The sequence below is a fragment of the Lynx canadensis genome, chromosome E1, assembly GCF_007474595.2.
Source record: "Lynx canadensis isolate LIC74 chromosome E1, mLynCan4.pri.v2, whole genome shotgun sequence".
Lineage (NCBI taxonomy): Eukaryota > Metazoa > Chordata > Mammalia > Carnivora > Felidae > Lynx > Lynx canadensis.
In genome coordinates, this window is record NC_044316.2 from 28,491,952 (window position 1) to 28,517,624 (window position 25,673).

The 25,673-nt window shown below is 47.9% G+C and overlaps 1 protein-coding gene and 1 long non-coding RNA gene across 4 annotated transcripts; one reads left to right on the plus strand and one right to left on the minus strand.

The window, feature by feature from the left end:
* Positions 1-6,363: 6,363 nt before the first annotated feature.
* MRPS23 (mitochondrial ribosomal protein S23) lies at positions 6,364-15,611 on the plus strand. Of its 3 annotated transcripts, none has more exons than XM_030295631.1 (6): positions 6,364-6,461; positions 7,020-7,190; positions 9,201-9,278; positions 9,507-9,633; positions 10,105-10,240; positions 15,347-15,611. In XM_030295631.1, exons 1-6 carry the CDS (start codon positions 6,418-6,420, stop codon positions 15,355-15,357), a joined length of 567 nt encoding a protein of 188 aa, XP_030151491.1. In that variant the 5' UTR covers positions 6,364-6,417; the 3' UTR covers positions 15,358-15,611. The 3 variants fall into 3 exon arrangements, with proteins under 3 accessions (XP_030151491.1, XP_032447025.1, XP_030151490.1); XM_032591134.1 differs by lacking the exon at positions 15,347-15,611 and adding an exon at positions 10,620-11,172; XM_030295630.1 differs by lacking the exon at positions 15,347-15,611 and having other exon boundaries at positions 10,105-10,589.
* A 59-nt stretch (positions 15,612-15,670) lies between these two features.
* LOC115500889 lies at positions 15,671-23,415 on the minus strand. Its single transcript, XR_004342889.1, has 3 exons — positions 23,357-23,415; positions 17,382-18,703; positions 15,671-16,570 (listed from the first exon to the last, which is right to left on the minus strand). It is a non-coding gene; the product is annotated as an uncharacterized LOC115500889 (long non-coding RNA).
* Positions 23,416-25,673: the final 2,258 nt, after the last annotated feature.

Here is a 25,673-nt window from a genome sequence, read left to right on the forward strand (position 1 = left end):
CTTGTTGAGTGCTTACTGTATGCAACTTTTCTGGGGAGCTTTAAGTACATTATTTTACATAATCCCACAACTATTATATGAAATCAGTATTATTATTTGTATTCACAGATCAGGAAACTGAGGTACAGAGATGTTAAGGTCCTTACTCAACATGCCCCTCAGTAAGTGGTAGTACTTACTACCCCGGCAGCCAAACTCCAAAGTTGTTACCTAAACACTAAGCTATACACTGGGGCGGGGGAAGAGGTGGTAAGAACTAGAACCTCGCCACAGACAGGATCTGCCGAACACAGAAAGTTCTACCTGCTTAAAAACATCTCCATAGTGTGATGTGTGATCCAACAGTGTGCTCGGACGTCACCTATTAGCATTCTTTATTTGGTTTAAAAATGATCTTAGCATTCCCATTAATGGAAAATACGCTATTTAGAGAAGAACATGAACTCCTTTGCCATTATCAGAGCATAGATTAATTTGTTGGATTAGCTGGCTAGGCCAGCTGGAGGAAGATTTAGAAATTTCTGGAGATGGGGGAGAGCGGGTAGGGAGCAGGGCGGGTGGTTGAAACGGGGCTGTGTAAATCTACTGCCACCTGGTGGTCATCTCACAGAACCGGCCATTGAGAGGCCAACACCGTTTTCCCAGAAGGAAGCGAGCACCTGTTTGGCCAGAGGCCAAAGAGACAGAAGGGAATTTACTCTATTTGCACGGTTATATGTTTGCAAATTTTATAAACAAAGATATTTTTGTACTTTTTTCTTAAAAGAGCCACCAAGATTATATAAGCCTTAGGCCCTACAGAGCCAGCATCTACCCTGTCATTTCTAGAGATTAAACAGGTCACAATTCTTTATCAGGTCAAGAGGATTATCCAGGGGACTCTGAAGTGAAGGGCTGTAAAGCTCAGTACAACTCAGCTGGCTATGTCCTTGCTACTCGAAGTGTGGTTCTGTGGATCCAGTGACCAACTGTCCTGGTTTTCCAGGTCTGCGTGTTCCTCGGATGCGGAAATCTCAGTGCTAAAACTGGGAAAGTTCTGGGCAACCTTAGGCCAGTTGGCTACCCTGCCTGCAGGTTAGCAGCGCTGGCATCGGCTTGGAAGAAGACTGTTAGAAATTCAGAGTTTCAGTCCTCACCCCAGATCCGCTCGAGTCAGAATCTGAATTCCCAAGATCCGGGAGGTTCCAGAGCATATTAAAGATAGATTTGCTCTGCCTTCCACAAGAAGAGCCTGCAACATCTGCCTGCAAGGGGCTCATCCTCTGCTGGGAAAGCTCCAGAGTGATTCCAATTGGCCTTTAATTCTAATAATAAAGGCCAGATTGTTGCTTCAGGCCCAGCTGGCTCCTGTTTCCTTGGCTACAAAAGGAGCCACAGTGATACAGGGCTGGTAGCGGCATAAAGTGCTTTTCTTTCCTCTGCTTGAACTAGATTCTTGTTGGGGGTAAGACTGTTTGCTGAAGAAATGAACAGGCAGCTGTGTGAACATGCCTTGCAAATTGTTAGGTGTGATTTAATTGTAGGTGTGATTTAATAAATTGTGATTTGTTGCTCTTAAACGTGCAGTGGTCAGAAAACGTTATTATCATCACTCTTATTTATTGAGCCTGTACACTAGGCACTGTTTTAAGCACTCGGCAGATATTAACCCACTGACTCCTCGTAAGAAGGCTATAGAGTGGGTGATCCGATTATGCCCATATCACAGGTAACGGAGCTGAGGCCCCGAGGTTTGTAAACTGGATCTACCTGTCAGTGGGCCACAGAGGATAGCCAGGACTAGAAATGACCAGGTTCTTGGAGGAGTGGAGGGTTATCCCCATTCAGCCACAGCTTTTGCCCACATACCCATAGCGTGTCTGAGGAAGGCCTCCAGAAAGGAGGGCCAGGGTGGCTCCCTCATTTGGCCTAACGTGGCCTGATTCAGCCATGCTGTTGATGACAAAACTTTCTGAGAGCCACCTCCGAGCCAAGCAGCAGCCTGGGCGTGGGGAGGCAGAGATAAGAGAGCCAGTTCCTGCCCTCAGAGAGGCCCAGTTAGACAGACTCAGACCAGTGAACACAGTTACAACACCACATTCCGAGAGGGAAAAGCTTAGGGAGCGAGGGAGCAGAGTCTGGCAGAGTGTGCGCTGCGGGCCGAGGTGCCCTCCCGGCTGACCCTCGAAAGGAAGCGGAGGCGTGGGCCTCCGAGGAGGTGTGGGCCTCCAACCCACGCGTGCCAGGAGAGACAGCACACAACAGCCTGGAGGTGGGAGACGACGCTCCGGCCTCCTCTTTGCCCATCTCCCCCTGGTCCCTGTACTGTGTATTGAATGTATACTATTGTTTTCCTCCTCTTCTGAGGCGAGCAGCTAATTTCTCCCTGATCCTGGCTCTCTGCCAAAGATGGGTAACGGTATTCATGATTTCATCAATACGCTGGGATTTTCACTCACCAAGGCCGTTCTGCCAGCGGGGATGCTTCTCCACCTTTTGTCTGACAAATTCCCAGGCACTACTTAAATAAGGGTGCTATTTATAAAGACGTGGGCAGAGTGTAGGGAAGCCACAAAGGACGGCCTAGAACCTATGGCTAGTAACAGAGGGGCACAGTTTGCTGAGTCTCGGCCTTCAGGGGCAAGGGAGGGAACAGTGACTGGAACCCGGTGAGAGCTCTGTGTGAACAGGTTGCCCTGTAGAGCTGTGACTTTATGTTCCTGGACTGCACGTGGTGGGAGCCAGGGGAATAGAGACTACCTTCACTCTCCTCGTTCCTTCCATTCCCCTGCCAGTGCCTCCCACTGGTGGTACCTCCTGGAACCCAACTGGAAGGAGAGGGTCGTGGTGCGGTTCCTAGAAGTCAGCCTCCGGGGAACAGAGCAGGGTGAAGGAGAGCAGAGTGCGTGTGCATCTTGGCAGGGCACATGGATGCTGTTCAGCAAGTACTTGTCAGTCAGTGTCATGGGGCTGAACAGTGTCCCTTCAAAATTCGTATGTTGAAGTCCTAACCCCCAGTAGCTCGGGATGTGACTGTGTTTAGAGATAGTCTTTAAAGAAGTGTTGAAGTTAAAATGCAGCCATTAGGTTGGGCTCAGGTCCAATATGACTGGTGTCATAAGAGCACACAGGCACATACAAAGGGAACACCATGCGAGGACACAGGGAGAAGGTGGCCGTCTGCAAATCAAGGAGAGAGGCCTCAGGAGAAACCCACCCTGGCAAGTTGATCTCAGGCTTCTAGCATCCAGAATAGTGCGAAAGTATCTTTCTGTGGCCTAAGCCACCCAGCCTGTGGTACTTTGTTGTGACTGCCCTAGCAAACTGATATAATCCACATGCTATTCAACACAGAAGTTCTCAGTTATGAATTTGCCCGTCTCCCCCACTGGATAGTCAGCTTGTCCAGGACTCGGCACAGGGCCAGGCAGGTGCTTAAGCGCTTGTGAGCTGAACGGGATCATTTAACAAGAAAATGAAACAATAAGGCAATTTATGAAATATCATCAAAATGCTGCAGTCCCAGGTGGCAATCAGGACACAAGAGCAACAGTGATGCTGTAACTGCCATCAGACTTGTTACTTACCAGCTCTCGTTTGGTCTTTGCAGAATGGTGGCTTCTACTCTTGCAGCAAGCTACGCAGGTAGTTGATACTATTTAGTGGGCACATCTACCGGGGTCGAGCAGGGTAGCGGAAGGAATAGGCCTTTGGAGAGTTGACAAGTTCTATTTCCTTCTGTGTGAGATTTGTCAGGACGTTACCTATGGCATCAGGTAGCTGAACAACTGAATAGGACAAATCCAGATTGCTGCTGCAGTGCAAGGCATGAGTGCATCAGTCCCTTGCAGACTTGAGAGGTCCTGGTTAGAAGACAGAGGCCTCTAATGTCCAGTTTGCCTGCCCCCAGCTGCCCCACAGCTTCCTCCTTTTCATGAATGAGTACTCCCTTGGGCACACACTTCCTGTTGCAGGGTCAGAGGGTTCCCAATTCATCCTGCTGTCACATCCCCAAGGTCTTCCTATCTACCCACCAACATTCCACTCTCTCAGTCACAGAGGCATTAAATAGGATGCTGAAGGGGAAACTGCAAAGTTTATTAATTTATGTTGAGAGAGAGTGTGTGCGTGTGCGCAAGTGGGAGGAACAGAGAGACAGAGAGAGAGAGGGAGAGATTCCCAAGCAGGTTCAGAGCTGTCAGCGCAGAGCCTGATGGACTCAGGGCTTGATCCCACGAACCATGAGATCATCACCTGAGCCAAAATCAAGAGTCAGAAGCCCAACCCACTGCGCCACCCAGATGCCTCAAGGAGGGGAAACCTGAAGGGCTCAGAAGAGGAAGTAACTTCCCTAAGAAGATCTAGAGGAGAAATTCCAATCTTGCAATTCCTCCCCCACTGAGGGTTTGGGTCCGTGGCTCTCCTCCCTGAATAAATTCTCCTAATTCTTTACCAGTGGTAACTGCAGTGGCCTAGGGGAGCAGGCCTGAGTGGGAGAAGGGAAGTGTGTCTGTGGTCTGGGCTGGCAGCTAGCTGGGACTTGGACAGAATTAGAAACTCGTTATGAGGCCTGGGAAGACTATATTTAGTTGGGAGTATGTTTGCTCGACCTAGAGCAAAGCCTTCCAGACCTTCCTAAGACTGGGAGACTGGAGTCTCTACACCTGGCCCAGCAACCAGCACTGTGCTCTCTCTTCCCTGTGCCACAGGGCCCTGCAGCAGGCATGAAGCCCACCTCTCAGGTTAGCCCTGGGCCTCAAATCCCTCCTCTCCTGCCCCTGGGGCCAGTTTTGGCTGACCTCATAGGTCTACCAATCTCCAGCTTGAGACATAGCTAAGGAGGGTTGTGGGTTTCTGGAAAAGGTCCAGGCTGTGTGGGAAGGCTGGCTCTGTCAGTTAGGTGTCTGACAGGTTACTTCACCTGCTACGGCCTCACTTTCTCATCTATAATAAGGCTAATAATAGCTACCTTCTGGTTAGGTGTGTGGATCCAAGACAATACAAACAAACAAACAAACAAACAAACAGTAACTGCTCCTGAAACATTACTTTCCTCCTCCTCACCAGCCTCCCATAGAGTGGGAGTGCTCTGGAATGACCTGCTGCTCTTTCTGGCTGACAAAGATGATAATGGGCCCCGGGAGATATTTTCTGTGTATGCAATTCAAAACATTGCACTGGATTAAAAAGTTCAAACACGAATAAAAACTCTACCGATCAAACACTGAAAGAAATATAAAGAAAAAATGCTGTCTTCTCTGGCAGTCTCACTGGAGATAACCAAGGTTCACAGCCTTGTGGGCCTTCTACGTAGTTTCTATCTTCATAGAAACACAAACACATGTACAGGTGTTTTCGTTTTTCTGTTAACAGGTTAGGATCCCACTAAAAGATGTTTCTCTGCAACTTCCCTTTTCATTTAACTATAAGTCATGGGCATTCACAAGTGGCTATAACTTGTTCATTGTTAACAGCTGCATAGGATTGCATGGGACACACGAACCATAATTTTCCATTTGATTTTTTTCCTCCAGTGCAGTGACGATCCTTGCACAAACATCCTCACGAAAGAAATTGTGCTTTCATTTCTTTGGGGTACTTTACCCGAAGCACGATTATTGGACCAATAAGTAACCCCGAGAGGCTACTTTTGCCAGATTTTTGGGTCTCCGTCTGGGAATTTGTTTCGTTCACTTTCGCTTTGCTAGCCCCACGAAGGGAGCGAGCCCGCGACGCCTCCCGCGGAGAAAACACTAGTTGCCGGGCGCATCCCGAAGGGAGCAGATGCAGGAGGCACTCCAGGGCCTAAGGACTCACGGGGAGCGCTGCACAGCAGGGCACGGAGGACAGCCGCTTGAGCTTTAGTGTGACCCCAGGCCAGTGCCTGCCCGTCCCAGTGTCACGCCAGGCCAGTGACTGCCCGTCCCGGCCTCGGTTTCCTTCTGCGGAGTCTGTGGCTCCAAGCAAGATAAGGCGCAGTTCGGGCCCAGCGCCAGCGTGACCTCTATCTGTGCCTTTACGTGTGTCCTGGCCGGGCTGGCTCCCCGGACGTAGGCTGCGCCTCCCTCCTTCCTCCCCCTCGTCTTCCCTCCGCGCCGCCCCACCTTCCAGACTGGGTGGCTCAGCAAGGCCAGAAAGGGTAAAGCAGTCACCAGCGTGAATCCCTCCTCGAGATCGGTCATTTATTGCTTCTGCCCGGCTCTGGCCGGCTTCCTTCCTTTCGTCTCGGCTATCGAGTGCTCCCGTCTGAATCTGGCCGGGAGCCGAGGGCCGCGCCAGTTCGGCCCATCCTTTGCTTCTGCCTGGCTCGGCTCTCCGGCTGGGGCTGCGGAGAGAGCGCCGCGATCCTCGGCTCGGCCAGCAGCCTACGCCCACTTCGCCGCCGCGGGCGCTTCCGGTTCCGGTAGCCGATGGCCATGTGTATCCGAGGCGCCTGCCATGGCGGGGAGCCGGTTGCAGACGGTGGGGAGCGTTTTCTCGCGGTGTGTGCTCGGAGGCGGGGTGGGCTGAGGGCGCCTCCACCGGGATGGGGGCTCTCGACCGGCCGCGCTTTTTCTGGGTGGGTGTGAGTAGGGCGAGGCATTCTCCAGAGTGCGGAGTGGGAGCCGGGTGAGGCCCTCCCGTGCTGTCCGCCGTCTCTGAATAGGTGTACTTGACTTCACTCCCCGAATGTACCTTTCTCGTTCAAGATTGCACCTCTCCCCCTGCCGGGGTGGAGGTCTCTGGGAAGAGGAAGGGAGGAAGATGCTGATGGGCCCAGCTGGAGCCTCTATTTTCCTTGACTGGACGGGGATGGGGGGAGGGGGCGTGGGACGCACCTGAGAAAATAGAAGGACTTAACCCCTGAGCGTTGTTAGGTTGGTTTTGGAATATGGAAGTATCTTACCTGTAGGTGGGGAACACCCGTGCTGCGGCCTCCTTCCGGTTCTGTGTTTCGGACTCCGCAATCCCACTGATGCCCCAGGCTGTGACTAGACTGATTCTTGGGCTTAGACGGGCTGTTGTAACTGGCTGACCTTCGTTATTTTTCCTTCCTTAAGGACTCGGGACCTGATTCGGGCTGGGGTGTTGAAGGAGAAGCCCCTCTGGTTTGACATATATAACGCTTTTCCTCCACTGAGAGAGCCGGTCTTCCGAAGGCCCCGCCTGAGATACGGCAAAGCCAAAGCTGCCATCCAGGACATCTTGTACCCCGAGGATCGGATTAGAGCGTGAGTGCAAAGCCCCCGTGGTGGACAGGAGGCAGCGCGATTTCAGAAGGAAAGGTTTGGCTAGCAGTCGGGTGACTTCCAGGAATTGAGTCAGGGCTTTCCCTGTGGAGAAGGTCTTGACTGTCTAGCCTGGTGAGGGAACCAGTGCCCCTCCCACATGTGAGAGAAACAAGTTCTGGGAAGTAGAGTCTGGAGCTCAGCAACGGACTGATCATTGCAATTATAGCTGCCTGTTTCTGTGCATGGATTAACACTATGCTAAACCCTCAAAAACATTCTCTCATTTAGGCCTTACTTTAACCCTACAGTATTTTGTCTCCATTTTATTCATAGGACTATGGGGTTCAAGGAAGTGAGCTTGCTGAGAATTCAGTGGAAGAACTTTTTCCCTCAAATGTTGATGCCAGTTTTTAGTACCTAGAATTTGTAGGATTCCACTTCTCTTAAATATTAAGATCAGGGATTTTACTTTAGTCAATTTAATATATACACCTTATTCTTATCTCTATTTCTGGTTATAAGAAAACAAAACTTATAAAGTCATTATATTCTCATTTGAGGTCCAGGCCCCTTTCTTTTGAGGAATCTCCTCTCTACCCCCCTCCCTGCCCCCCACTCTCCTTGAGGTAGTAAAACAAGTATGTTCTGCTCTACGTGGAAATTTTCAGAGTAGGACATGAGATCTTTGGGGGTATTAAATTGACAGCACTTTTCTGCGCAGGCTCATTGCATACACTTGGAAGCATTTGGCAGTTTGCAAGGCCATATTGCAAATGCACATACCTTGAGCTAATAGTACTGTTATTATGAATCTATTCCAGACTTGCATAGTGTACTAAGAAATATTGATAAAGGTAATCATTGCAGCATTCTCTAGAGTAGCAAAGGATTGGAAACAGAAAAGTTCAGTGATTTGAAATGATCTTTAAGAACTGTTAAGGAGGGGCGCCTGGGTGGCTCAGTCAGTTAAGCATCCGACTTTGGCTCAGGTCATGATCTCGTGGTCTGTGGGTTCGAGCCCCGTGTCGGGCTCTGGGCTGACAGCTCAGAGCCTGGAGCCTGTTTCAGATTCTGAGTCTCCCTCTTTCTCTGACCCTCCCCTGTTCATGCTCTATCTCTGTCTCAAAAATAAATAAACGTTAAAAAAAAAAAAGAACTATTAAGGAGAAAAGGCAAAGGCTTAATTAAAGTTATTTGCTCTTAGCTTAGAATGTGAATTGCCCCTTCTCATTCTGAGGTGGAATCCACCACTGACAACAGGAGTTGAAATCTGGGGTTCTGTCTTCCATAGAATTTGTCCCTTTGTCCTCAAATGAATCACTTTAATTAAAATAACTTAGTGATCTTTGTCTTGCTCTCTCAGCTAGAAGAATTTTCTCCAAGACTCAGATTTGCCCTTGGATAGTTAAAAATATTGCATGGAGAAACTCCTTTTATTTCCTCTAGAAATACCTTTCCTGGTAAATACCTTTTTATTATGACTGGATATTTTAGTTGATGTCTTTGATAAAGATTATAACACCATAAACAAATTTAATATAGTTCAAGCCAGGGCAATAGAAATATTCTTCAATATTTGATTCTTTTTGGGCTGAACACAATGCCTAGTAAGACTCAAAATAAACTTGGTGAATGAAACAAAAACAAAAAAAAAAAAGGAGAAGAGGCAAGATGTACTAGAGTGTTTCCTGTCCTTTGGGTTAAATTACGTAGCTTGGAACAGGGAAGGATAGATGTGTATATGCTTATATGTTAGAATGTTCTCGGATGAATGCAGAAGAAGCAGATTGGTATTGATTCCTGGGAGGGTACTGGGGGTGGGAGGAGGTGAGCAGGAATGTCACTTTCACTGGCTACCTTTTTGTAACATTTGTTATATTTACCATATGCATTACTTAAAAAAAAAAAAAAAAAAAAAAAGCTTATGCTTAGCCTAGTAATTTTTCTTTACTTTGCTCTTGGCCGTGATCTGTAGTTGGAAATTTATATTGTGTTATTTGTATTTTCTAGGAAATTTTATTCGGCCTATGGATCTGGTCAGAAAGCTTTTGATCTGTTCAATCCAAACTTCAAGTCTACCTGTCAACAGTAAGCCATTTTACAGGTCCTGTGTTGGTTGTTGTTGTTGTTTTTTTTTTTGTTTTTTTTTTTTTTTTGTAAGGAATTTAGTTCCCAGTGTGAGGAGTTTCATTGAATTCCACTTGAGGAAAAAGATGTTCCTATAGGCGGACCTGTTGAGCCGCTTGATGTTGTATAACAGCACATCTTGATGACTCTCCATGCACAGACCTAAGATGTGACTGCTTGGAATTCCAGGTTTGTGGAGAAGTACATTGAGCTACAGAAGCTTGGAGAAACAGACGAAGAGAAATTATTTGTGGAAACAGGAAAGGCTTTATTGGCAGAAGGTGTCATTTTAAGACGAGTAGGAGAAGCAAGGACTGTGAGTATTTTGTTATTAAAATTGTTGTTAGATTAAATAAACGTTGAAAAAAAAATTAAAAAAAAAAATTGTTGTTAGATTAACTGCCTGTTCATTAGAGGTTAAAGGAAGGCTTGGTTTTCCTTCCCCAACCTTGGTTTATATCCCTGAACACCGGGTCAAATACTGGTAGATTAAATATACTGAAACTTGAAAAAATGTATACACATACACACACACACACGTATATACACTGAAATTTTGTGATAATGACTGCTGCTTGGAACAAGTGAGTTGTCTTTAGGACTTTTGAAATTATGGTTCTGTAGAGATTTTATCATGTGTATTGCTTGTTATAATAGAATCTGACCTGGAATATAAATGTTCCGTTTTTGACTCTGTGATAGAATGTGCTTAGTCATATAGCTTCAGCCAGTCAGTGGAGTGAAAATGACAGCATCTGTGTGACATATTTCTGTCTGGTCTTTTAAGCAAAAGGCAGGTAGTCACGTTTCCTGGGAATCTGAACCTTCGGATGTGAAATCCCAAACAGTGTTGGAAAACAACAAGCCTCTGCCGGAAGCTCTACAGGGCCAGCATATGGAGCCGTCGGAGGAACAGTCGAAAGGTCTCTCACCTCCCTGACGAACGTGTATACTGACATCCAAACTGTATTCACTGGATGAATGTTGAACTGTTTTTAACAGTGGAACTGTGTAAATGTTTCTTGATCTCTAAGGCATTATGTTTGCCTTCTTTCAGTTCCTATGTCTAGGTTGTCATAAAACCCAGTTTCATGGTTTGAATGAACTTTTATGTTAGGATGGTATTAAATAAAGAATTCCCTGGCTGCTTATAAAGTAAATTTACTTTAAAATTGTAAATAGCATAAGGAAACCTTTGTAAGTATTGTTTGAATGAGACTCGTTCTGAGTAGGTTTGCTTGGATTTCTGTGTTAACATGTGGGTTGGCTCTATTTGATCCTCTGGTGTCTTTTTTCCATCAGGCTTTTACTTGTGCATGTGGTATGTTCCCTGGGCCAACTGTTTCTGTCTGCAGATAATCTTTACATTTTGCTCTGGAACTATCTTGATCTTCAACTTGAGAGGCTAAGCTGACTTGTGCTTTGTAGTAAGAGTGAGAATCTATCACTGACGATGGACAAAGGTCAGAACCATAACTTTAATTTCACAGATTGAGTGTGCTGGAGACAGTTAGCATAGGCCTGAACATAGTAGTCTGCTCAGTAAGGATTTGAGTGAATAAGTGATTACATCCAGCTAAAGACTGAACTCAGAGGACCTCTCTGTAGATACCTGGATTGCCAAGAGGGGGCCAGCTAATTTAGATGCTGTTGTCCACCAGTGTTCACCTGCCTCCCTGGTGGTGTGATGTGCTTACACGACCTTATCAACTGTTCTGCTTTCTTCATTTTCATATCTTTTACTGAACATGTGAAATATTCCTTTCAGTTTGTAGCCCTTTTATTTGTGATCAGGCCAGTGGTTTTCAGCTACTAGTAATAAGCTGCTTCATAAATTGTTTATTTTATGTTATTTTATTTATTTTTTAATGTTTATTTTAGAGAGCCACAGACAGCATGAGTGTGGGAGGGGCAGAGAGAGGGAGACACAGAATCCAAAGCAGGCTCCAGAGTCTGAGCTGTCAGCACAGAACCCGACATCGGGCTCGAACCCACTGACTGGGAGCAGTTTTCAGCCACGCTGCATCCTCCTGCCACCTTTATCACTGTTTGGCAATTCCTCTTGTTTGGGAATGCTTTACTTTTATTTACTTGTTTATTTTTTAAGTGTATTTATTTTGAGGGGTGGGAGGGGCAGAGAGAGGGGGAGAGAGAGAATCCCAAGCAGGTTTCACTTTGCCAGTGCAAAGCCTGACACGGGGCTTGATCCCACAAACCAGGAGATCTTGACTTGAGCTGAAATCCAGAGTCAGACGCCTGACTGACGGAGCCACCCAGGCGCCCTGGGAATGCTTTACTTTTAGACGGGAAAGTAAATCTCATCCATTCAACAACCATAGACAACCAGTGAGTGCCAGGCCTTGGGAGGAGGGCTTAAGCAGGTGGAAAAGATGATCGTGCTCTCAGAGGAACAGTCGGAGAGTCACTCATTATTTTTCTAAACCTTAGGTTTCTGGGGTTTAAAAGGCAGTTTCTTTGCCATAATGATGAAAACATTTTTAGAAAGTTGTTGCATACTTTTTTTTTTTTTTTTCTATTTTAGAGAGAGAGTGTGAGCCGAGGAGAGGGGGCAGGGAGTGGGGGAGAGAGAATCTTAAGCAGGCTCCACACCTAGGGTGGAGCCTGACATGGGGCTTGATCCCACACTCCCTGGGATCATGACAGGAGCTGAAACCAAGAGTTGGACGCTCAACTGACTGAGCCACCCAGGAGCCCCTTCACGTACTTTTTTAGAAAAACTATACATGCACACGGTTCAAGATTTAAAGGTAAAAAGCTGGTCTCCTTTCCAAAACCTGTTCCCAGCCACCTATTTGCTCCCTGAAGGCCACCATCATCACCATTCCCTGTTCAGAAATATTTTGGGCATATGCATGGGGACACTGTACCTCATTTGCTCCCATCCTCTGTATGGATGCACAGTGATTTAGTGAGTGCCAAGGTGACAAAAGTGGCTGTGTGTTTTCTTGTGCTGTAAACAGGCCAGTGTTGCTGTGGGTGCATTCTTAGCAGTGGTGCTGCTGGAGTCAGGAATAACTCGTCTTTACTTCTGATATTGCCCTGCATGGAAACTGCTCAGTTCTACTCCTGCCAGCAATATAGGGGGATGCCTGTATCCCCACATCCTCACCAGTACATTCCAGTCTTGTTAAATCAGGCAAGGATTCTTCTGTGAGGACACCCTAAGCCTGATAAGAAGGGAGAGAGACTAGCCCTTATGGCAAACTTCCTGTAGGTTGAATCTCAGTGGTCAACACGGTGAAAGTCGTGAAGTTTATCGGGGATTTCACAGCTGTGGGGGCAAAAGCCACCATCGGGTCCCAAAGGGATGTTTGGAGAGAATGGAAGTGTGACCTCATTCTTGCCTTAAAGAGCTTAAAATCCAGCTGGGAGACCAGAGTGACTTTGGAAGCCATAAGATGAACAGGAATCCTTTTAAATTATGATAGAAAGTTACAGTAGAGCTGGGGGGAGGAGCCAGGTCTGGACCAGTTCAGGAATACGCACAGAGGGCCTTGCAAGGTGGGAGCAATTGGAGAATGCATGCTGTCTCCTCTGTCAGGAGTGCCCTCCCTGCCACCACGGTCTTCAGAAACTGTACCTTCACTGCCATTTCCAAGTGATGTCTGCTCAGAAACGTTAGCTGATGTTCAAGTCAGATCTCAAGTCCCTTATGGAGTCCCTTCCAGGCCGCACTCATGCCCATCATTCAGTTGGCACACCTGGCCCGCTGTTTACAGTCCTTGCTTACCTGGTTGTCATTCCAGGGTTCTTCTTTCTTCCTTTCTCTTTCCCTTCCTCTCCCCTCCCTTCCCCTCCCCTCCCCTCCCATTCCCTTTGTTTTTCTGGCAGTTTTTTCTTCTTTTAATGTATATTTATTTTTGAGAGAGAGAGAGAGAGAGCCCAAGCAGGTGCCATGCTGTCAGAGCAGAGCCCGATGCAGGGATAAACTCACAAACTGTGAGATCGTGACCTGAGTGGAAATCAAGAGTCAAATACTTGATCAACTGAGCCGCCCAGGAGCCCCAGGGTCCCTCTTCCCATCCAGAGTGTAAACAAGTGTGGAAATTCTTACTTGTACCCACTAAAGCATTAAACAGAGCTTTTCTAGAGCAGGCCCTCCATGTGGGTTTGCTGAACTCAAGCCAAGAAGGGTCCATGTCCAGGTTACAGTGCAGTTTACGAAGACAAGTTTGAAGATCCGGGACTAGCTCTGGTTCCTCCAGTTTTTGCTGGTGTGACCTCGTGCCTATCACAGTCTCATTACAAAATAGGGGTAATGTTTGCCTCTTTGGCTTCTAGATAGTGTTGTGGAAATTGAGACAGACTGTAAAGCTCACCTGTAATATTACAGATGCTTTTATTACTCTTGAGGAGTAGTGGGAAAAGGTTTGAAACAGGCTGGGATCAGACCACGTGGCCCCAATAACTACTCAGAGTTGTTCCGTTGGCTGTAAGAAAGTTTGAGCAGGAAGTAATGTAGTGAAAGCAGCGTCAGGTGGAAGGAAGATTTGCTCAGATGTGATCCAAAGAATGGGATTGGCGGAGTGCGCAGGGAAGGGAGAGGGAGGGAAGAGGAGGCCCGTCAGACTTGGTCTCTGCAGCCATCCCACTTGGAGGCGGGTTCTAAGGTCACAAACCTGAGTGACCAGAGGAATATGTGCCTCACTAACAAGCAGCAAGGTTGGGAAGAGGGCGGTCCTCAACACACTGAGTCAGGGGGTGATGCTGCATCATCCAAGTGGCAGATAGAGATGAGTTAGATGTCTGGGAGATGGGGAGGAAGTCCCTAGCAAAGGGTAAAGGTTGGAGGTGGGAGAATGAATGAGCTCTCCAAGGGGAGGATAGAGAGGTATGGGATGCTGGGGGCTGAACCAGGTGAATCCTCTTAATTAAAGGACAGAAGGGACAAGAAAGCCAACAAAGGCAATAGGTCCCACATCTTCCATCATCTACATAGCAAGACTTTAAAGTGGTTTTGGATTCACAAGGTTTTATAGAGTTCTTCGTTTCCTTTCGTTCAGCAGGCCTGATTCTTGATCATGTGTCCTTAAAAGGCAAGCCCTAGTATTTTTCTAATTTTGTGTAATATTTAGTGTCATGTTTTCTGATAATGAAAGTGGTTTTACAGAAAAATCAGTGCTCCCATAGGATTCCTGATTTTATTAAAATGATAGCCTTCCCTGTAAATAAATGGTGGCTTGCCACTTAAAACATCCTACAGCTTCCATGGCTCAGTCAGTGAAACTTCTGACTTCGGCTCAGGTCATGATCTCACCGTTTGTGAGTTCGAGCCCCGCATCAGGCTCTGTGCTGACACCTCAGAGCCCGGAGCCTGCTTCAGGTTCTGTTTCCATCTCTCTGCCCCTCCCCTGCTCGTGCTGTCTCTCTTTCTATGTCTCAAGTGTAAAAAAATAAAATAAAAACATAAAATTCAAGTGGAAGGGTAAGATTTTCTCTGAGCCTAGCACTTCTGCCCTTGGGAATCCAGACAGGCACACAGCTATGACCAAGTATGGCTCTGAACTGGGCTGTCAGTTTTCCTGACCGCCAGGGCACTAGGGCATATGACATGATGTGGCTCTGACAGGTGCTGGTACTACCTCAGAGGCATGCGGAGCTGGGAATGAGGAAAGGTGAGTGTATGTGTGTGTGCGTGGGCCGGGGCATGCGATTATGACTTTGTTCTGGGTCTCCATGTTTCTGAGCTCTGTTCCAGAACAGCCAAAAGGTAGAGGACTGACTGGCGGGGTTGGTCACGTGTTTTGAAGGTTTGCCGGTGCTCAGTGAGATGGATGCCTGAGCAAGTTCAGTGGGCCACTTGGGGTCACCTTGAATGGTGGAGGAAGGGCACCTGCCTTCCCGTGGGTAAGACGGGAAATGGCTTGGGTAAGACGGGAAATGGCTTCCGTGTCACTCCTAGGGTAGTGCTCCGTGGGGCATCTGGGTCTGTGACTGAGTGAGTCTGGTGCTGGAGCAGTTTCTGGGGAGATGCCGAACGCGACCATTGTTTTTTGTTTTTGCTACAGCACTCAAATGAAAAGGTTGCTAGGGGAAGGCAAAGGAGGCGGCAAAGGTGAGTGCTACCTCTTCTCCAAGATGTCGCCAGCACTGACCTCTCCAGCCAGACGTATCACAGGAAGAGGACTTTTGCTGAATGGTAGCTGACAATGAAATTACGTTTTGGATATAGTTTTAGTCTCGATTGATGCTTTTCTTGGACTGGAAGTTAAATGTCAGTCACCTGACCTTCTAGTTGTTCCGTTCTTTTAATTAAAAGATGGTTCTAAGCAACATCCCGTAGTGGTCTATTTATTATTTATCAAGCATTTTTCTTCCAGCAGTTAGTGAAAGGTCAGTGGCTTCAACGGATGCTTTGTTTTTGGTGAGTAGCTTAGATGAAAAAGATATACAATCAATCTCTGCTCCCTCCTGTTTGCTCACGGGCAGGACACTGTTTAATAGTCATTGTGGCATTTAGATCGCAGGCCTCTGAAACATGCAGAAAAGTGCATGTGTATCCCTTGCCGCTGAACATTTCTCCAAAAGTAAACATCAGGTTGTGATTATGGTTAATAATGAGATATTGATTGTTTGAAAATGTCACTGCCAGGGACCGTTGGTCCAAGAACCACTAGGTGGCGCTGCGCCCATGCTGCTCAGCCACAGTAATTTTATTACCTTGCCTCGGGGTACCTTGCCTTTCAAGGTTGGCGAGTGTCCTTGTAAAATACCGTTCTGGCTGAGATTTAGGAAGCCGAGGTCCTGGGGTGCCTGGGATAGGGTAGAGATGGGAGCAGAGAGGCCACAGGACAAATGACAAAAGCCTGCAGGGGGAAACCGACACTGTTTGCGCCATCATGGGAGCCGGAGAGGAGAGCGCTAACTGTGCGGAGCCCCTACAGCCTGCTCAGATCAGTGTTTCCTAACCTTCCCCAGTCAATGACAGAATCTGCGAATTTGCTGCGGAGGTCGGCGGGAGAGCAATGCAGGCAGTGTGGGCCAGTGGAAAAAACCCAGGCCTTGTGGAGTCAGACCTGGGACGGAAGCCCTGATTGATTGCTTTGTCTTGTGCCATTAGGGGAGCTGGTGAATAACTTGACCCTAGGTTCCCTTGTCTGTAAAGCCGGGGTCCTAACATCTCCCTCATCAAGTTGCTATGCGGGTTAAATAAAAGCAGGAACAAAGTTCTTGGCACGGAGTCAGTCTTCCCTCTCAGTGCTTGGAAGGTTCTCAGCAACTGTTGCTTCCCACTGGGTGGAGGCGAATGTGCATTATATTAAAACAGAGAAGGAACAAAAAACTAGGATTGTGTACCTTTTCACCAGCTACTTGTCTAACCACTTCTCTTTTCTGGGCCCCTCCCCACAGCAGTTGCTATCTCTTTTATCTCCTTCCAACCTTCTAGCGCCAAACCAATCAATCGGCCAATCAATCAAACAATTATTAAAAAAAAAAAAAAGGAGGAAACTAAAGAACAACCTGGGAACTCGTCCACTATTGGAGCTTACCCAGTGCTGGTAGGTTTCACTGGAAAACTTGCCTTTTTTAAATTATTTTTAAGGCAGAGAGAGAGTGAGTAGAAACCAACGTCTTAGTGGCCTTCCTTCTGTTTCTTCTTTCCTTCCTCATTGTTGCCCCCCTCCGCCCTCCTTGCAGTAGACTTTGCTCCCTTCTTCCTTCCCCCTGTCTCCCCAGATTGTGGAGGGAAGCCAGAGGTCACTACCTAGAGGTCCAGCAGAAGAAAGTGGCTCCAACCTCAGAAGACATTGTTTGTGGGGTCCAGTGCTGCTAACAGTTGGGGCAGGAGTTTCTGGAACTCCCTCTGGTCCTCCTCCCAGTGAAGGACAGGGGGGATGTCAGGGTTGAAATGGTGGGTGGCATGGGAATGAGGTCTGGAAAGCCAGGAAGATCTATTTATGTCCTTCCCACTGTCCCGTGCCCCTCTCACTCCATTTGACTTTGGTTTGTCTGTAGGTGGGCCGTGGAGCCCCTCCACCACTGCTCACCTGGGATGCTAGGCTAGAGGACACAAGGGCTGAGGGTGCCACCGAGGTACCTTACCGAGGCAGAGCTCTGGCCTCTCTCCTTTTTAGGTCTCAGTCGAAAGAGCTGGGTTCCAATCGTGGCACTGCTGCTCCCCGTGTGACGGTGACTTCGGGCAAGTCACTTAGCCCTTCTGAGCTGCATTCAGTTCCAGCACAGGGTCTGGAGCCTGAAAGATCCTTGAAAGTGTGCTTGTTGAGTGAGTGAATGAACAAATGAATGGTTTCCCTGACTACAGTAGGGATACTAGTACTTGCTCCAAGGATGTTTTGGGGGTGCAGAACCCAAAGAAGGTGCTGGTTGTGGCAGAACTCTGTAAACGCAAGCCTTCTGCAGTTACACAAAATAAAGATGCCGGGCAGAAGAAAATGGCTATGGAGCTGCTGGGGCTGGGCTTCCCGCCTGAAGAGAGCAGAGCCCAAGACTGTGGACTCAGGAGAGGAACGGCAGCGGGGAGGGTGACTGGTCTAATCTCTGCTTGCTGAGGAATTCTGCAGGAAATGCTGGGTTGTTCTTCAAACCCCCTCCTCGGTGCTTTATTTCAATCCCAAACATGCTCGGGATTATCTCTTGAATAGTAAACACAAAGACAGTTGGATCCTGGGCTTTATCACCCGCTTCCCTTGGCTCCTGCCAGGTGAGGTGAACCGGCCCTGCTCTATCTCAGCAGCAGAGGGTCATGGCCCCCCTGCCCTGCTGGAATTCATCCCTTCTTCCGGCCTGGCCCCCTGCTGGGAACCATGTTCCCCTGCCCTGGCATATATGTCACTTTGGCTCCTCTGGGCTTCCAGCCCCTTAAAGGTATAACTCAAGGGCCGATGGGCTTGTGTTACCACTTCTGCCGCAGCCCTGAGCTGACTCAGCGCAGGCAGGGTCTCCCTTTTCAGGCTGGGAAAGCATGGGCTCAGTGCCTGGCTCACCTCAGTGCGCATGCATGAGCCTCGGCTCCTGGTTTCCGGGTCCAGCCACACTGCCGGGGCCCCTGAGGTTAGAGCAAGAGGTAGCCAGCTTAATCCCAGAAAGTTTCCAACTGAAATCCTAAGAAGGCAAAGCTGGTCTTTGGCCACCCTGCCCCATGCCTAACTTTCCTACTTTTGGTTGTGAGAGAAGAAAAAGGGGCCGTGGGAGACAAGCCAGAAGAGTAGGAGGGGTCGGGTCATCTGAACTGCAGGCAGGTAGAGGGTACCAGAATGTTCCACGGTCCTGCTTCAGTCCGGCCCTGTTTCTCCTGGCCTTCTCCAATGCCGCGTGTTCTCAAGGTTGGAGCTGTTTATTCCTTCCCTTTTGATTATTGATCGACACACCTACCGTGGCTTTTTGAAAAGAGCCACTTTGAATACCTGTAAAAGTCAAAAAGGTCAAATTTAGGAAAGTCTCAAAGGAAGGACTTAGTTCCCCCATGCAGTTGTCTTATAATTAATAACTATGTTATAATATTATTATAATAGAGTTGATTATAGTTGTTATATAATAATATTAATGAAGTTAATTAATATTATAATTAATGTCACTGGAAGATAGATGACAGATACTTGTGGCTCAACTGACACACACCTTGCCAGGCCTCCAAGGGGTTACTTTAAGGCATAAAGGACTTGAACGTACTTTACTGTCGTGTTGAAGAGAATAGAGCTTTCAGGTATAATCAAGATTTCTTATATATGAGAACCCAGTGACCCGTAGGCAATGTCTGCCTTAAAAAAAAAAAAAGGAACTGAGTGTGCCTCCATTGTTAACTGACACTGAAAAATAGCTCCTTCAGCCCACAACTGAGGCAGGAGATGACATGGGACAGCAGCCGGGGACCTGGATGGGATTCCTGGAGACCCCGGGCCGGCCCCAACTCATCCCACTCGTTGGCCGTGTGAGTTTGGAAAGTCATTCAACCTTTTTGGCCGTTTGTAAAATGAGGAGGTTGAAGTACAAGGCCTTGGAAGCCCTGATCGTTGGGTCTGTGGGTCCAAGAAGAGTTGCAGTGGGAGAGAAGGCGCCTCCCAAGACTTACCAAGTACTTGTTTCAACTCTTGCCGCCTTAAAATTTTGATGGTGGAAACACTTATGACAGTGGAGAGAATGGTATAATCCTCCTTATGTTCATCATGTAGACGTAACCATTAATAATATTTTTTTCTATTTGCTCTCTCGATCTTTTCCAAAGATTTTGCTTATCCGTATATTTCTTATATTTTATATTATTTTTATTTTTTTTAATTTATTAAAAAAATTTTTTTATGTTTGTTTATTTTTGAGACAGAAACAGCACAAGCGGGGAAGGGGCAGAGAGCGAGGGAGACACAGAATCCGAAGCAGACTCCAGGCTCCGAGCGGTCGGCACAGAGCCCGACGCGGGGCTTGAACCCACCAATGTGAGATCATAACCTGAGCGCAAGCCAGACGCCCAACTGACCGAGCCACCCAGGCGCCCCTATTTTTTAAATTTTTTAATGTTTATTCATTTTTGAGAGACAGAGACAGAGTGCGAACGGGGGAGAGGCAGAGAGAGAGGGAGACACAGAATCCAAAGCAGGCTCCAGGCTCTGAGCTGTCAGCACAGAGCCCGATATGGGGCTTGAACTCATGAACCGTGAGATCATGACCTGAGCTGAAGTCAGATGCTTAACCGACTGAGCCACCTAGGTGCCCCAGTTTTCTGTTTTATTTTTAGAGAGAGAGAGAGAGAGAGAGCACACGTGAGTGGGGGAGAGGGGCAGAGGGGGAGAGAGAGAGAGAGAGAGAGAGAGAAAGAGAGAGACAATCCCAAGAAGGCTCCATGCTCCGCAGTGGAGCCCGATGTGGGGCTTGATCCCACAACCCTGGGATCATGACCTGAGCTGAAATCAAGAGTCTGAGCCACCCAGGCGCCCCATCTATATTTTAAAGCAAGTCCAGACATAACCTCTCTCACTCAAGGCTTCAGCTTGCTTCTCTGAAAAATAAGACCTTTTCTTACATCAAGACCATTACCATTATGAAGCCCGACAAAATGGTAATTAACAATAATTTTGTAATGTTACCTAATCGTCAGTCCATATTCAAATTTCCTCACAGTCCCCTGAACGGGCTCTCTGCCTGTCCCTGGGGCCAACCAGGGTTAACTATTTTCAGTTTGGGTGCTTCTGGTGATTACCTTCGCCCATCAGTTTATACCCCCTACTGCAGCCAGTGTGTCCTCGCTTTCTGCCATGATGGAGGAGGGTGAGGCGAGTTAGATTCTCTCTTCCTTCCACTGTGGTATTTCCCCCCTTTAGTTCCTCTGTTATTCACACCTATTAAGGTTCTGTTTGGAGTTGAACTGTGTACTCCCTTCCCCCTCAAAAAGATATGTTGAAGTCCAAGCTTCTGATACCTGCGAGTGTGACCTTATTTGGCATTAGGGTCTTTGCAGATGTAATCGAGTAAAGATGAGGTCATGGTGGAGCAGAGCAGGCCCTAAACCCAATGACTGGCATCCTTGTAAGGAGAGAGAGCTTTGGAAACAGACACTCACAAAGCAGGAAGACAGCCTTGTGGAGACAAAGACAGAGATTGGAGTGGTGCAGCCACGAGCCAAGGAGGACGGGGGTTGCTAGCCACCATTTTGGGGGGGGCGGAGCTGGGAGAGCGAGGCAGGAATCTCTCTGGAGCCTCCAGCGGGAGCACGGCCCTGCTGACATCTTGATTTCAGACTCCTGACCTCCAGACTGTGCGAGAGAAATTACTGTTGTGTTAAGCCACTCCATTTGTGGCGATTAGTTCTGGCAACCCCAGGAAACTAACACGGTTCCTCTACTTTTGGAACATTTCCGTAAGGGAAAACTTGGTTTTCCACCTTCCTGTGCAGGGAAAACTCTCCTCCCTACTGCGTTCCTCCCCATGACCCTCCTTTACCACCCATATAAAACACTTTATTTCTGATCACCAAATGTGGTGGGGCGAGAGTGGGGGCGGGTGTTGTCCCCTCAACAAGCAATTGTCTGCTACACCAGCTTGGTGGCTTACAATTTACTTTCATTCTAACATTACCCAGACATGGTGTCAGATCCCACAGGTTAAGGGCTCAATCCCACAAAACTGCCCCTCAACCCACATACACACACACACACACGCACACGCACTTCTGATGCCAGTTGAAAGTCTAGATTTTCACCTACACTTCTCACCAACCGGCTACTGATTGCATGTTCCAACGACCTTCTCCTTGGGTTCGATTGATTTGTTAGAGCAGCTGCATCAGGGAAACACGTTTACCAGTTTATTAAAGGATAGGACACTGGACACAGCTGAATGTCCACACGGAAGAGATGCATGGGACAGGTATGAGGGAAGGGGTGCAGAGCCCCAATGTCCCCTCTGGTTGAGCCACGTTCCCAGCGCCTCCTTCCACGTGTCCACCAACCTGGAAGCTCTCAGAACCCTGTGCTTTAGGGATTTTAAGGAGGCTTCATCACGCAGGCGTGATTGATCACTGACGCCACTTCTCAAGAGAATGGGAGGCAGGGCTGAAAATTCTAAGCTTCTAGTTTCGGCTTGGGCTTTCCAGCGACCAGCCCTCATCCAGGAGCCACGCAGAGTCACCTCGTTAGAACAAAAGACACTCCTGTCCACGCAGGAAATTACAAGGGTTTCAGGAGCTCTGTGTTAGGAGCTGGGGGCAGAGACCAGTATGCACGTCTTTTTACAAATCACAATATTATAATCACGTAAAGTACTTACGCCTCTATTTCTTGTTCCATCTACTACTGCTTGACTCCCTACTTTGTACGATGAGGGTAAAAACCAAAGGTTTAAACACAGCTGGATGGACCCAGGGTGTGAGAAGTCAGAGTGATCGCCAGCAACACTAGGCAAAGGGTGGATGCCTTCTGGTCCCAGGGCCGGGACCTTCTCAGCCTGCAGAGACGCTGGCCGCCTGGATGCCGTGTCCACAGCAACGTGTCCCAGCAAGAGGAGCAGACGTTTGAGGGAGAGAACTGCCCAGAGTCAAGGTTATTTCCTTCCCCTCCAGGGGGATGCCTTCTAGAGTCTGCCTGCTTCCCTGCTGCTTCACCCAGGCCTGTTGCTCTGGAAATGTCCCAGAAGCTGGCAGTAGAGAGGGGCCCTCATACAGCAGCTCCTTCTGAGTCCCGCCCTCCCATGAAGCCATTGGCATGCGTTGGGGGATGCTAGAAAATGGCTGATGCCCCTTCCCCCCCTTTTATTTCTGTAGGAATGTTGTTACTAACCATCTTTTCCACTGTGGTGACGCATGGACGAAATTCCTGTTACATCTTGATTCAAAGGAAACCCGTGTTGCTTCTGAACTACGGGGGTAGTTTATTGTCGTGGGCTCTGCCAATCTGGCACCTTAGGGTCCCTCCTAGTTCTGGCTGTGAGTCAATTCAGAGCTGAATTGACGGTCACATGCAGCTCACAGTCGCATAGGAACTTATGATGGCTGTGTTTTGATAATTATGAAATAGATCAGGCGTACAAAAATGACAGGGAATACATAACAAATGTCCCGCCACCCAGCTTCAGACGTAGAACTTAGCAAAGACAAACGCAGGCCTCTGACCACCTGGTCCTGACCCCGTTCCCCCTCCTCCCAGCCCTGTGGGAGGGCTCTTCCTGGACTTGCTTTCTCCCTTCCTATTTAAAAAAGAATAATTTTTCTCCAAACATATGCCTCTGTAACAAACATATGGTATTGTTTTACATATTTAAAGACATTCTATAAGTGGTTTCATATTATATGTATTGCTCTGTAATTTTTTGTTTTACTTGAGGAGTATGCTTTTGTTTTTAAGGTTTTAATTTATTTTGAGAGAGAGAGAGAGAGAGTACAAGGGAAGGGGCAGAGAGAGAGAGAGAGAGAGGAGTGAGAATCCCAAGCAGGCTCAGCGCTGTCAGAGCAGAGCCCAGTGTGGGGCTGGAACTCACAAACCATGAGATCACGGCCTGACCTGAAATCACGAGTTGGACACTTCACCCACAGAGGCAGCCAGGAGCCCCAAGGCTTATGTTTTGAAACTTACCTGTGCTGACACGTGTAGCTCTAGTTAATTCATTTTTCGCTACTGTGTAGTATTCCACCTGGAAGAGAAGACAAATGATTACGTGGTGTCTCAGAGCTTGGCCCCGGGACAGAATGCCAGGGTTCAAATCCTAGCTCTGCCACTTACTAGTTCTCTGACCTTGGGCAAATTAACCTCTCTATGCGTCAGTTTCCTCGGCTATAAAATGGGCAAATGATAGCACCTACCTCAGAGAATTGATGTGAAGATTACATGATGTCACAGATGTGAAACATTTAAAACATGCCTGGCACACAGCGCGCACTATGTAAGAGCTGGCTAGTACCGTTACATATTTCTTTTCCTATTGGTGGGCGTTTCCAGTTTTCTCCCTGTCTCCAGGATGGTGCAGGGAATGTTGTTGCATCGGTTCCTTTGTGCACGGGTGCAAGACAGAGTTCCTCTGAGCTGGGGCACACACCTGGGAGTGGATTGCTGGGCTGTAGGGTGTGCCCAGCTTTACTTTTCTGGGCAATGCCAGTGTGCTCCCCAGAATGGCTGTGCCAAATCTCACTTTTGCCTGAGTGCGTGAGTGTGCCCGTTGCTCCTTCCCGGCCCGTTCTCAGTGCCGTTTTCGTGCACCATTTTTGCCTAAATTTTGCTAAATCTTTCTTTCCCTGAATGTCCCTATCTACATTTTTTTTTTAAGTTTATTTTGAGAGAGACAGAGACAGGGCGAGTAGGGGAGGGGCAGAGAGAGGAAGACGGAGAATCCCAACGAGGCTCCGTGCTGTCAGCATAGAACCCAACGCGGGGCTTGAACTCATGAAACTATGAGATCAGGCCCTGAACTGAAACCAAGAGTCAGATGCTTAACCGAGCCGCCCAGGCACCCTCCCCCCACCCCATCTACTTATTTTTATCGTAGTGTGTATTTCTGTAAGCATTCTCTTGCCCAAAGGGAAGAATTGGCCCTTTTTCTTTTGAATGATGCGGGATATAAATACATACCAATGAAACAAGACCCCACAGAATGAAGAGCACAATAGCCGGGGGCTGCCTGCTGCCCCAGCCTTGACCTACAGGCTTCCTGGCTCTCAGGATTCATTAAGGTTGCTACCAGTCGTGCTAATGTTGGCTGAGTGCTTCCTATGTCATAGGGCTCTGCATACATCATCCTGTTCAATCTCATAGCAACCCCATGAGTAGGACCGTTATTCCCAGAACCTTGACTCAGATGAGGCCGTCTGATGCCAGAATCTATGCTCTTAATCAGGACCTCCTACAGGGCGGTCGTGTGAGGTGGCTCGGGCTGCACATTGCACAACTCTAGGGGGGGCACCATGTGCACAGATTGCGATGTGAATGGCGCCCTTTGGATTTGTGCAGTGCAGTGGTCCTGGCCTTCCAAGTAAGAGCTTAAAGAAAATGCTTTCTACCTACTTGACAGACTTAGAAGGGTAGCCCCCACTGCCCACTGAGGGGCTTTTCTGATCAGGATTTATAAGACTTTCTTAAGGTCATGGTTCTTCATGTTTTAAAAGCCTATCGGCACGAGAGCCCTCCCGCCTACATAAACATTTGTTGAGGAAGGGGGAGCCCAGCATGGGCCCCGCACGCTGACACCAACCATGTAAGGTCACGGACTTGGCCGCTGTTCGTGGCTTTCCCCCTTGGCTACCGCAGACTTATTGAGCAATATATTATGAGTGTGGCTCACTCTGATGATGTGTTATGGATAAATCATTAAGGAGGCAGCTCACCGCGGTGATGTATTGGTGTAATAGATCATCAGAGTGAAGTCTTCTGCCGACATACGGGCTGGCTCAAAGGGTGGTGTCATTCAGGGAAGAATTAGCCCAGCAGCAGATCTGGCTTAATTACAGGATAAAAGGTTTGTGAATGATAGGCTGAAGTCTGCGGCATTGGCATTTTGATTCTTGATGTAAAAATATAATTGGGCTTCCTGAGAGAATTTTTGATTATTTTCAAACAGCCTTCTGCTTTATCACAACAGCACAACCTGCCACGTGGTTGCAGGGGTACCTTTCATCGGGGGGTCTCGAGGCCCTTTCCACGTCTGAATTATTGTCGTCCTTTCAATTTGTAGGTCACAGAATGAGTTAAGGGAGATAAAATCCAGGAGGCCTGCCTTTAAGGCCTCCAGAATGATGTCCTTAGCAACCAGACCGCTGGAATTGAGTGATTTATTCAAATCATCATTAACTAAGGCAGTGGTTCTTGACTGGATCTACGTGCACGTGTGAGGAATATGGGGCAGCCTGGGGAGGGTGTGTGTGCGTGTGTGTCTGAGGACATCAGCGTCTTAGGGATAATA

Excerpts from the sequence above, each read along its gene's own strand:
- MRPS23 (XM_032591134.1), top strand. The coding sequence starts at position 6,418 with ATGGCGGGGAGCCGGTTGCAGACGGTGGGGAGCGTTTTCTCGCG. Across the intron at positions 6,462-7,019 it reads GTGGGGAGCGTTTTCTCGCG|GACTCGGGACCTGATTCGGG; the intron begins GTGTGTGCTCGG and ends TCCTTCCTTAAG. Across the intron at positions 9,634-10,104 it reads GAGTAGGAGAAGCAAGGACT|CAAAAGGCAGGTAGTCACGT; the intron begins GTGAGTATTTTG and ends TGGTCTTTTAAG.